This window comes from Brachyhypopomus gauderio, chromosome 9 (genome assembly GCF_052324685.1).
Source record: "Brachyhypopomus gauderio isolate BG-103 chromosome 9, BGAUD_0.2, whole genome shotgun sequence".
Lineage (NCBI taxonomy): Eukaryota > Metazoa > Chordata > Actinopteri > Gymnotiformes > Hypopomidae > Brachyhypopomus > Brachyhypopomus gauderio.
The window spans coordinates 12,010,514-12,021,252 of record NC_135219.1 but is presented as its reverse complement, the minus strand read 5'-3'; the positions used below and the strand labels follow the sequence as shown (position 1 = coordinate 12,021,252).

At 48.2% G+C, this 10,739-nt stretch overlaps 1 protein-coding gene across 1 annotated transcript in view; it reads left to right on the top strand.

Moving 5' to 3' along the window:
* pfas (phosphoribosylformylglycinamidine synthase) overlaps positions 1–10,365 on the top strand; it is an 11,188-nt gene extending 823 nt beyond the window's left edge. Inside the window, exons 3-30 of the mRNA XM_077017182.1 lie at positions 800–927; positions 1,050–1,185; positions 1,349–1,454; positions 1,629–1,812; positions 2,508–2,613; positions 2,730–2,870; positions 2,990–3,114; positions 3,307–3,435; positions 3,533–3,664; positions 3,802–3,930; positions 4,090–4,163; positions 4,275–4,431; positions 4,566–4,627; positions 4,725–4,886; positions 5,124–5,219; positions 5,401–5,532; positions 5,769–5,999; positions 6,163–6,343; positions 6,429–6,512; positions 6,603–6,758; positions 6,880–6,999; positions 7,085–7,230; positions 7,652–7,859; positions 8,029–8,120; positions 8,337–8,451; positions 8,725–8,871; positions 9,092–9,232; positions 9,349–10,365. Coding sequence (XP_076873297.1) covers positions 804–927; positions 1,050–1,185; positions 1,349–1,454; positions 1,629–1,812; positions 2,508–2,613; positions 2,730–2,870; positions 2,990–3,114; positions 3,307–3,435; positions 3,533–3,664; positions 3,802–3,930; positions 4,090–4,163; positions 4,275–4,431; positions 4,566–4,627; positions 4,725–4,886; positions 5,124–5,219; positions 5,401–5,532; positions 5,769–5,999; positions 6,163–6,343; positions 6,429–6,512; positions 6,603–6,758; positions 6,880–6,999; positions 7,085–7,230; positions 7,652–7,859; positions 8,029–8,120; positions 8,337–8,451; positions 8,725–8,871; positions 9,092–9,232; positions 9,349–9,662 — 3,930 coding nt within the window. The 5' untranslated portion in view covers positions 800–803 and the 3' untranslated portion in view covers positions 9,663–10,365. The remainder of the gene's footprint in view (positions 1–799; positions 928–1,049; positions 1,186–1,348; positions 1,455–1,628; positions 1,813–2,507; positions 2,614–2,729; positions 2,871–2,989; positions 3,115–3,306; positions 3,436–3,532; positions 3,665–3,801; positions 3,931–4,089; positions 4,164–4,274; positions 4,432–4,565; positions 4,628–4,724; positions 4,887–5,123; positions 5,220–5,400; positions 5,533–5,768; positions 6,000–6,162; positions 6,344–6,428; positions 6,513–6,602; positions 6,759–6,879; positions 7,000–7,084; positions 7,231–7,651; positions 7,860–8,028; positions 8,121–8,336; positions 8,452–8,724; positions 8,872–9,091; positions 9,233–9,348) is intronic.
* The last annotated feature ends 374 nt before the right edge of the window (positions 10,366–10,739 follow it).

Sequence of the window (10,739 nt, the reverse complement as noted above, 5' to 3'; positions counted from 1 at the left end):
TTACAAGTTATAAGTTGTCCCAGAGTTTATGTACACCTAAGCTTAGTAGCTAACAAGCTAGCTATATCTTTAAATCCGGGGTGGCCAAGTCCAGTCCGAGTGATTTACTTCCAACCCTAATCTAGTACATGCTATATATCTTGTTAATCGAGTGATCCAGTGGCTTCTACTTGGAACGAAACTGCAGGACGATTGATCTCCACGGACCGGACTGAGAACCCCTCTATAAGCTGTTAGTTAGCCCTTGTGTAACAGACCTTTTGAAGGGAAGCTTAGAAAATGTAGTATGCAGTGACTTCTGGACTGGGTCGCGCGTTTCTGTTTGTTGCTTTTCATTAATTAATGAATTTTCTATTTCAACGTTTTAGTTTTTTTTTGTTAAAAAAAAAACAAATGCTTTTGAAACCTATACCAACACTTGCTTATCGGTTTACTAAACACTCCTGACAAGATTTTGCATGCAGTGTGCAATTTCTGACGTAAATGGTCTGTTTGATAGGTGATGGAATTCATTCATTTGGCATTTGTGGTAATATGAATATGTTGAATTAAACCAGAGTAGTCTGTGTTTCTTCCTGTATTTTGTGAACTGACATATTTAAATGTGATTGGTAATTCTGATCACTGTCGCATGCATGATCCTTCAGTAGGGTCAGAAGAAGGACTTAAAGTGATGATTGTCAGTGTTGAGCAACATGAAACTTGGCTTGAAGCTTTAGGTCACCACCAGGAGCAGTGCCATTCAGTCTTGCAACATTTTAACAATCTTTTTTTCTCTGTGTCTGTCTCTGGTTCCCAGGATCATGCCTGTGTTGCGCTTCTACAGGAGGGAGGGGTCTGAGGAGAGCCGTGTTTTGCGCAGGGTCAAACTGCTGTACCCACTGGTCACCGTATCGACCGAGCTGTGCTACAACGTGGACCTGAAAGGTGAGATAATGGACTCAACTGATGCCACGAGATGTTTCCTTCTTCTTTTTGCATGCTTATTATCTCTCTCTCTCTCTCTCTCTCTCTCTCTCTCTCTCTCTCTCTCTCTGTCTGTCTGTCAGATACTGACTCTGTGAGTGAAGATCAGAAGGAGGTCCTGCGATGGTTGTTCAGTCCTCCTCAGTCCAAAGATCTTTGGGATGAGTCCACACTCCGAACCACCGCACCAGGAGAGAGACTCGTGGAGATTGGCCCTAGGTGCCTAAACTTTCTCGCAACTGAACCAGAGTCAAAGAGACTCTAATTTAATGCTTCAGTATAAATTAGTCACAGTTTGCGCTCCACAGTCGTCAGTGCAGATGATTCAGCCCCTTCGTTCTTCAATATTTATTAAGGCCTTGCTCTCTGTTGCCCCCTATAGGCTGAACTTCTCCACTGCATGGTCAACAAACACAGTGTCCATCTGTCAGAGTGCTGGCATGGGTGTGGTGACCAGGGTGGAACTGTCCCGTAGGCATCTCATCAAGGTCTGCAGTGCCTATAATCTCCTGTCTTGTTGACCGTCTCATTCTTTCTGACTTTGAGGGGAGTTTTGTTGTACAGTTACTCACTTAAAAAAAAAGCCTTTTCAATCACGCGATGTGATACACCTTACTCTTAAGAAGGCTTCCCCTAACTCATCATGCTGGATGTGGTCACAGAACGGACCAGAGAAGGATGCTGAGATGGAGAAGCTGATTGGTCTGCTCTACGACAGCATGACTGAGTGCGTCTACCCCGAACCCGTCGCGTCCTTCTCCGTGGATGTGCGACCGCAGGAAGTGTTCGAGGTGGACGTTCTGAGCAAAGGTCGCTCTGCCTTAGAGAAGGTCAACGATGAGCTGGGTAAGCAGCGGGACGCTCCCTCCCTCACACTCCCCCACACTTCCTCACACTCCCCCAACTCCTCACCATGGGTGCACTGTTAAATACAGTTGCGTTTTGATCCTCTTCATTGGGTCAACTTGTCACCAACTGTGAGGGCCAAAGATAGTTCTGACTGAGAGGAGGGAGTCACCAGAGTCACATGATTGCTAACACGAGGAGTAGAATAGATATTTATTAGGTCACAAGGTGTGTGTGTGTGTGAAAGAGAGAGAGAGAGACAGAATGATTGATTAAGTAAAAGACAATGAATGATTGTGGTGGTGAACATAGCCCAGAAGCAGGCTGCCTTAAAGTTTACTCTCTAGAATCGATCACAACGTACTGCTCACGTTTGGATTTAATTTCTCATTGGATAACAGCTTTTCCTTTTTGTTTATTGTTGTGGACATTTATTTCTGTCCAAGCAGCATAGCCTCATGTCCTATTACTGTTTCAAAATTCACAAATTTGTTACAAGTCTTTTACTGTATATCATACAATCTGTCTCGTATAATTAGCTGTTACATGACATTGTAGAATAGCACACTTCTGTTTATCATTCGCTAGAAACATAAGAAGGTTTCTGTTTGTTAGTACAGCTTGTGATATTTTTTTGACCAGTCCTTTGTCACCCTGGTTGCCGGTGCTGTGATGGTGTGTTTGTGTGTATGCAGGTCTGGCCTTCGACTCCTGGGATCTGGACTACTACACGTCATTGTTCCAGAGGGTGCAGAGAAACCCCACCAGTGTTGAGTGCTTTGATCTGGCCCAGTCCAACAGGTGGGTGGAATAGAGTGTGATGGAGAACAGCGGAAAATGCCCTGTGTTTTGGTTCACAGTGCATACACTTCTCACGACTTTTCACGTTTTCCTTCATTTCTCCCACCCACATGCAGTGAGCACAGCCGCCATTGGTTCTTTCGTGGACGGATGGTGATTGACGGGCAGGAGCAGACCGACACGCTGTTCAGCCTCATCATGGGCACCCAGCAGCACAGCAATCAGAACAACATTATCAAGTTCTGTGACAACAGCAGGTGAGGGGAGTTCCAAGGGGGTGTGGCTACCTGCATTTGTAGAGATCATGGGGTTTCTCTTGGTACTGAAGACAGAGTGTGCAACAGCTTTGTGTGTGTGTGTGTGTGTGTGTGTGTAGTGGTATTAAAGGCATGGAACTGGAGTGTATGTACCCTACTGACCCTGCGCATGCTAGCTGCTATGAGACCAGACGCACCACCAGACATGTCATCTTCACTGCAGAGACCCACAACTTCCCCACGGGTTAGAGCACTGGCATATTCACCAACTTCTCCAGGAGAGCCTGACCATACTATCACACCACGCTTTGCAAACCTCGCATACCTAACACTTTACCTAACACTGCCCCTCTGCAGAACTGTGGGGCTCACCTATGAAGTTCAAGCATGCTTTTATGTAATAAACTTGCACTGGTGTGTGATGTCTGCCCCCTAGGGGTTGCTCCGTTTAGTGGATCCACCACTGGCACCGGCGGGCGAATCCGAGATGTGCAGAGCGCGGGGCGAGGAGGTCACGTGATTGCGGGCACTGCTGGCTACTGCTTCGGGAACCTCCACATCCCAGGTCAGGCGGCTTTCCTGGACGCCGGATCACTCCTGTTAGCCAAGCTCGCTGAGCATTTGTAAATGTTCTCTGCTGTCTTGGTTTTGTTTGAGTGCAGGTTTTGCCCTCCCGTGGGAGGAGACTGGATGGAACTACCCCTCTAGTTTTGCCCCTCCCCTCCAGGTAGCTATTGAAGCCAGCGACGGTGCCTCGGACTACGGCAACAAATTTGGAGAGCCGGTGCTAGCGGGTGTGTTGCCTCTCATGTGGATCTGCAACCCGATCCACCTCCAGTCGGGCTGAAATTGCAAACAGTTGGTGCTTTGTGTCCCTTTTTCAGAGATCTTAATTTTTCTCTCATTTTTTTCTTTCTCTTGGCATCATAAGGCTTCGCCAGATCGTTTGGAATGCGACTGGCCAATGGGGAACGTCGGGAGTGGATCAAGCCAATCATGTTCAGTGGTGGGATTGGCTCCATTGAGGATAAACATGTGAAGAAGGAGGAGGCGGAGCCTGGTAACCAAACCTGGGATTACACTGATATAATACAAAATACATTCAATAAGGCATCATTGTATTAGCTCACATCCTGAGATTTGGAACGTTACATGAGTGAAATGTGGATCTTTTTCTCTTCCTCTTTGCCTCTGGATCTTGGTTTCTTTCGAATATCAGGTATGGAGGTGGTAAAAATAGGTGGCCCGGTGTACAGGATTGGTGTAGGGGGAGGGGCGGCATCCTCTGTACAGGTAGACACGCCCCTGCTCATCTCAACGTGTCGCTCCCTGATTAATGATGTTGAAGATAGTGGAGAGTTATTTGGCTAAACAAGATCTATGGTGGGTGGGTGTGTGTGGTAGGTGCAGGGTGATAATTCCAGCGAGCGTGATCTGGGTGCAGTACAGAGAGGAGATCCTGAAATGGAGCAGAAGATGAATCGGGCTCTCCGGGCCTGTCTGGAGAGAGCGTCTGGGAATCCCGTCTGTAGCATACACGACCAGGGAGCCGGCGGCAACGGTAATACCTCAGTTATAGTTATTGTAGTTTACCCAGTAATGACCTCCAGTACACTTAATAATGACAACACGTTGAAGACTATGGGGGGAACATTGGAAGGCCATGTGCAAGTCCCAGTAGTTGTGAATGTGTAGGAAACGTGCTGAAGGAGCTGAGTGAGCCGTCTGGAGCGATCATCTACGCCAGCGCGTTTAACGTGAGCTCCTGCAGAACCTTTTACATGCACCTCCTCTGCATTAGCCAATGGAAGATGTGCTAAACCTGTATGGTAATCTTTGCTCCTCCTCTTTCAGCGAGGTGACCCCACCCTCAGTATTCTGGAGGTGTGGGGGGCGGAGTATCAGGAGAGTAACGCTCTGTTGCTCCGCCCGTCTGACCGGGGTTTCCTGGAAACTGTGTGTCGGAGGGAGAAATGCCCTGTCGACTTTGTGGGTAAAATCACCGGTGATGGCAAGGTGGGTGTGAATGCTGTTCTCACGCTGCGTTGGGCGTGTACGCCTACTCGCGCTGTGTCCTCAAGGTTGCTTTATCACAGCTTTGTGAAAATATAATGGTAGCAGTCACAGTCTTCAAAAGGGGACATTGCTCGTTCCTGAACTTCAAGGTTGCGTGTGTGCAAACATGGTTTGTGGAGATAATCCCGGGTACACCGACACTACAGCAGGATGTTCACGTTTATCGATTCTCTGCAGATTGTTCTTGTGGATGATCCGTCTGGTCGAGTGGCCGGTGGGCGGTGTCCTGTGGATCTGGAGTTGGAATGGGTGCTGGGAAAGATGCCTCAGAAGGTAAGAGGAAGGTTAAACCCACTGTGAACTGACCACATGACTCATGGCTATTGTACCAGGTTTGTCAGTGAAATGAAGATGACGCTCTTGCTCCCTCTACTGGCTGCTTTGGTTAGCCAAATTCAGTTTGAACAATGGATATGCGACAGTATCACACAGGTAATTGTGTTCCTTTCTGTAGGAGTTCGTACTGGATCGCGTGGTCCCCTCTCTGCAGCCCCTGTCTCTCCCACCAGGCTTGTGTGTCCTGCCTGCTCTAGAGAGGGTCCTCAGGTTGCCCGCAGTGGCCAGCAAACGTTACCTCACTAACAAGGTGTTGTGGTTGTCTAGTTAAATGTACTGTTCATGTTTGACCTTCCAATGTCTGTCTGCTTCTAAATCCAGTAAAGAAAAGTTTATCGATCTTTATCTAACTAATACACAGCATGATGTCTCACTGTATTATTAATGGTAATAAATTAATGCTTAATAACAATAGTAATAATGCAAAGCTTTGAAAGCACATGTAATTAAACATATGACCACTATGGCCCATTGTTCTTGTCGTAGGTGGATCGTTCTGTCACTGGATTGGTTGCTCAGCAGCAGTGTGTGGGGCCCCTCCACACCCCATTGGCTGATGTAGCTGTGGTTGCCCTCTCACCATTCAGTCTCCAGGGCTGTGCTACAGCAATTGGGGAGCAGCCAATCAAAGGCCTGGTTTCCCCAGCAGCAGGGGCTCGAATGGCTGTGGGGGAGGCACTCACTAATCTGGTGTTTGCTCAAGTCACTGATTTAAAGGTGAATTGTTTTTGCCCAGCCATTTTTTAAAATAAATGGTTTATTATTAAGACAAGGCAGAAAGGTAGAAGTGGGCCGAGGGAATAATAATAAAGATTCTGAATTATTTCTCAAAAATGTGCTGATATATCTGTGTGTGTGTGCGTGTGTGTGTTTCTCTCAGGATGTAAAGTGCAGTGGTAACTGGATGTGGGCAGCCAAACTCCCAGGGGAAGGCGTGTGTCTGTGGGAGGCGTGTCAGGCCATGTGTAAGGTCATGGGTCAGCTGGGCGTGGCCGTAGATGGTGGGAAGGATTCTCTCAGCATGGCTGCTCGTGTCGGTGGAGAAACCGTCAAAGCACCAGGTATGTCTGTGTCTGTCTGTCTGTGTCTCTGTGTCTGTGTCGATGATAAAGTAGCCTAGTCCTCTTTTCTATCTTTCTTCCTTAGGCTCGTTAGTGATTTCTGTGTATGCTGTGTGTCCTGACATCACTGCTACTGTCACCCCTGATCTGGAAGACCCAAATGGCCAAGGTTGGTGTAATACATCACCCTAAAAATGTTTACAGAGTACATTTACAGCCATTAAGCGCAGCACCAGTAACACACACTCTTCCCCCCCAGGCGTGTTGCTGTATGTCCCTGTGACAGCAGGGACACACAGGTTGGGTGGCTCGGCTCTGGCTCAGTGTTTTGGGCAGCTGGGAGATTGCAGCCCAGACCTGGAGCACCCTGACCTGCTCGATGCCTGTTTCCGTACCACACAGACACTCATCCAGGGTGAGGAGGTCAATAGGCATCTCCACCGCACCACTCCCACCACATTTTGATGTTTCAGTCCTAGATTAGTTTTGTGTGATCGTTTTCATTTGTTAACGTAATCTGTCCGTCTGTCTTGTAGACCGTCTGCTGAGCGCAGGACATGATGTCAGCGACGGAGGGCTCATTTCCTGTCTGTTAGAGATGGCCTTTGCAGGAAATCGTGGCGTGGAAGTGGACTTGCCCTTCGCTGGGGTTGGAGGTTAGCGCAAAATCTGCACGTCAGGATCTCCCGCCTGCACTGAGGACCGGAGCAGCTTTGAGTAAACCCGTGTGTCCCTCCTCAGTGATGGAGGCCCTGTTCGCCGAGGAGCTCGGCCTGGTGCTGGAGGCACGTGAGAGTGACGTGACGAATGTGTGCCAGCGTTACACAAACGCTGGCCTCGTCTGCCACAGAATCGGGAGTACGCAAGGTTTGGGCCCCGACGCCATGGTGAGTGTCCTGACCCTGTCCCTGTCCTGTCCCTGACCCCCGAACCTCTCAGCCCTCCTGCCTGCTCTGCCTCATCTCTGCATATGTAATGGCGGTGTCCGTGTCTTCCCCCCAAGTCGGTACTTTTGATATGTGACATGTACTGCTCATTTGTTTGAGCAAATCCGATCAGCAGAATAAGTCATGCACACAATGTAGTAGCAGCAGTAGTCATAATAGAAGTAGTAATAGTTTGTATGTAAGGGTTATGCATTCATTTTAAAAACAAGGTTTAAAAAATGCTTTAGGTAAAGATACAGTAGAAATGAAATGGAATAAGTAACCTGAGTAACCTGCCACAGAGTTCTGACGTGTCAAAGGTCGAGGAGGGATGTGTCTGAGCGTCTGAATGGATTAGTCATGGTTTGTTCTGATCCTCCAGGTCAGAGTGAGTTTGTGTGGACAGGAAGTGCTGAACGAACGCCTACCCACACTCAGAGCATTATGGGAAAGTACAAGTTTCCAGCTGGAGCGTCTGCAGGCCAATCCGCTCTGTGTGCAGCAGGAAGAGGAGGGACTAGCCACCCGCACCCAGCCCTTCCTCAAACTGACCTTTGACCCTGCTCAGGCACCTAGAGTCAAAGAGCTTGGTTAGTTTGAACCCCTGAAGTTTGTATTTTATAGTGTACGAGATTAGCTGATGAAGTTAAGGCTTTGCTGAGTATTCCAAAGAGAAGCTGGCTGATTGATCGAGCGAGGAATTTATTTAATGATCGCCTCCTCTGATTGGTGTTCCGTATGTGTGGAAATGTGATGCAGGGGTGGGGAAGCCGCGGGTTGCGGTGGTCCGAGAGGAAGGCAGCAATGGTGATCGAGAGATGGCCGCCGCCCTCTTCATGGCTGGATTTGAGGTAGACAAATGCATGCGGCACTCTGCTGCTAATTCACCTCTGACCTCAAGTATTGGAGTGCATTAATCCGACGTTAATAGCAGGCTGTACATATGCAAGACTTGAAGCAGTTACATAAGTTTACCATGTGGAGGTGTCTTGTCCTATGTAGGGCAATGAGACGTGATGTCTTTGTAGGTTGGTGGGTTCAGTGACCTTTCAACCTGCTATCTGTAGGTATGGGATGTCACAATGCAGGATCTGTGCTCCGGCTCCGCGACCCTTGACCCATTTCGAGCTGTTGTGTTTGTGGGCGGCTTCAGTTATGCAGATGTGCTTGGATCGGCTAAAGGTGAACAATGCGCACACACGTGCATTTCACAGGTTCCCTCTGCCACAAGTGGTGCACCATCAATGTTAAAACGTGCAAATAGGTTGGACACAGAAGATTAAACACAGTGATTTGTTTGCTGGTCCTGTCCCGATGATGGACCGGTCCAGTGAGAGTTCCTCAGTTCTGTATTGGTTTTGCAGGGTCAAAAGATAAATGTGTGTGCACCACGAGACGTTCAAAACTGTTGTGTTTTAAACCGTATGCGTCAAACCACCCTGCTTCTCGTCTCAGGCTGGGCAGCCGTCGTGACCTTTAACCTTCGAGCCCGGCAGGAGTTTGAGCGTTTCCGGCGTCGGGATGACACTTTGAGTCTGGGGGTGTGTAACGGCTGCCAGCTACTCGCCCTCCTCGGCTGGGTGGGGGGGGCCAGCGACGGAGGTGAGAGGAGACGAATCAGTCTGCCCCTGTGTGGATCAGTGTGGATCAATCGGTCCCGGTGTGAATTGATCAGTCCCTGTAAGGTGTCACTTGTTGTCGGCACTGTTGAGATATTAATGTCAAAATCCTAATTTGTTAAATCGGATCACTTAATTTTATACATTTAATTCATAGCTTCTGTCTGTCTGTCTCTCTCTGTCTCTGTCTGCATGTTCTGAAGGTTCTGATGTGACCCTGACCCAAAATAAATCCGGGCGGTTCGAGTCACGGTTCGTGAGCGTGGCTGTTCTTCCATCACCCGCCGTCATGCTGAAGGGAATGGAGGGATCTGCTCTGGGCGTTTGGGTCGCCCACGGAGAAGGTCCGATTCCCACAGTCAGAACCGCCTGTCTGAGCATGCCCAGTCTGACAGTGTTTAAATGCTGCAGTTTGCAGTCCTACATCCTGAAGCGGATCCGTGCTTTCTATCCTACGCAGGTCTGCTACAGTTCCGCTCCCCTGAAGCCCAGAACACGCTGCTCTCCGCCTCTCTGGCGCCTCTGCGCTACGTGGATGACTCTGGAGCCCCCACCGAGACCTACCCCATGAACCCCAACGGTTCCGCCCTGGGCATCGCGGGCATCTGCTCGCCCGACGGGCGCCACCTGGCCATGATGCCCCACCCTGAGCGGGCCGTGCTGAGCTGGCAGTGGGCCTGGGCCCCCGCCTCCCTCAGGGCCTCCCTGGAGCCATCGCCGTGGCGACGCATGTTCCACAACGCTGCTGCCTGGTGTCTGAGCCAAGGAGAGTGAGAGTGTGTTTCTGTTACGGTTGTGGAGTGAGAGAGTGTTTCTGTAACGGTTGTGGAGTGAGAGGATGTGTTTCTGTAACGGTTGTGGAGTGAGAGGATGTGTTTCTGTAACGGTTGTGGAGTGAGAGGATGTGTTTCTGTAACGGTTGTGGAGTGAGAGAGTGTTTCTGTTACGGTTGTGGAGTGAGGGGACGTGTTTCTGTAACGGTTGTGGAGTGAGAGGATGTGTTTCTGTAACGGTTGTGGCTGTGCTGTTGGCTCCTGAGCAGTATTCTGATATTACCTGCGTTGTATTGATGTTTTTAATTGTTTACATACACCCATGAGACAAACGCATCCTTTTATGAGTTAAGAGTTTCACTTAATTCCAAGTAAAAGGATGGGCTTCTTTTCAGCAGGGAGGTGAGATGCTGTGGGCCCCATAGGATGTGTGTGTTTGTGCTTCAGAGAGACTTTAAGCAACAAGGACCAAAACATGGTTCAAAACATAATAAATGGCCACAGGGTTTAGAATGATTAAAAAATTCTGCTGTTGACATCAGTGATGCAACCTCATACAGATGTCCCCTAATGAGGACACAGATGTCCCCTCATGAGGACACAGCATGTTATGGTTGTCGTTTTCCTCTGTCACAGACATCCATGATCCACTTGTGTACATTCCACTGTGAAAATAGACATCGATTAAATCTGACACTTGGTAAGACTGTGTGTTATATTGTGCAGAATGTCTATAAAGACCAAAACATTCAGGATAATAAATAGTTTTTATTAAATAGATTTTTATTAAACAAATTGCACCAACTATATACAATATGTGATCTAACGTCTTTAGAAATAAAGTAGAGCTTTTTAAAAAAAAAAATTTAAAAAAAGTTTTTGTTCTAAGGTAGGCACAAAGGTTTTGGTCCACGTTCAAGTATCTCTCCTGATCTGGTTATTGAGAATAGGGCCACCACAAGTCTAAAAGTGGTCTTGACACAATACGTCCACCCCAAAACACACACACACACACTAAAACGAGTGATACAGTGATATCCACAGTCTACCAATAAAGGCAACAAAACACAGTTATAAA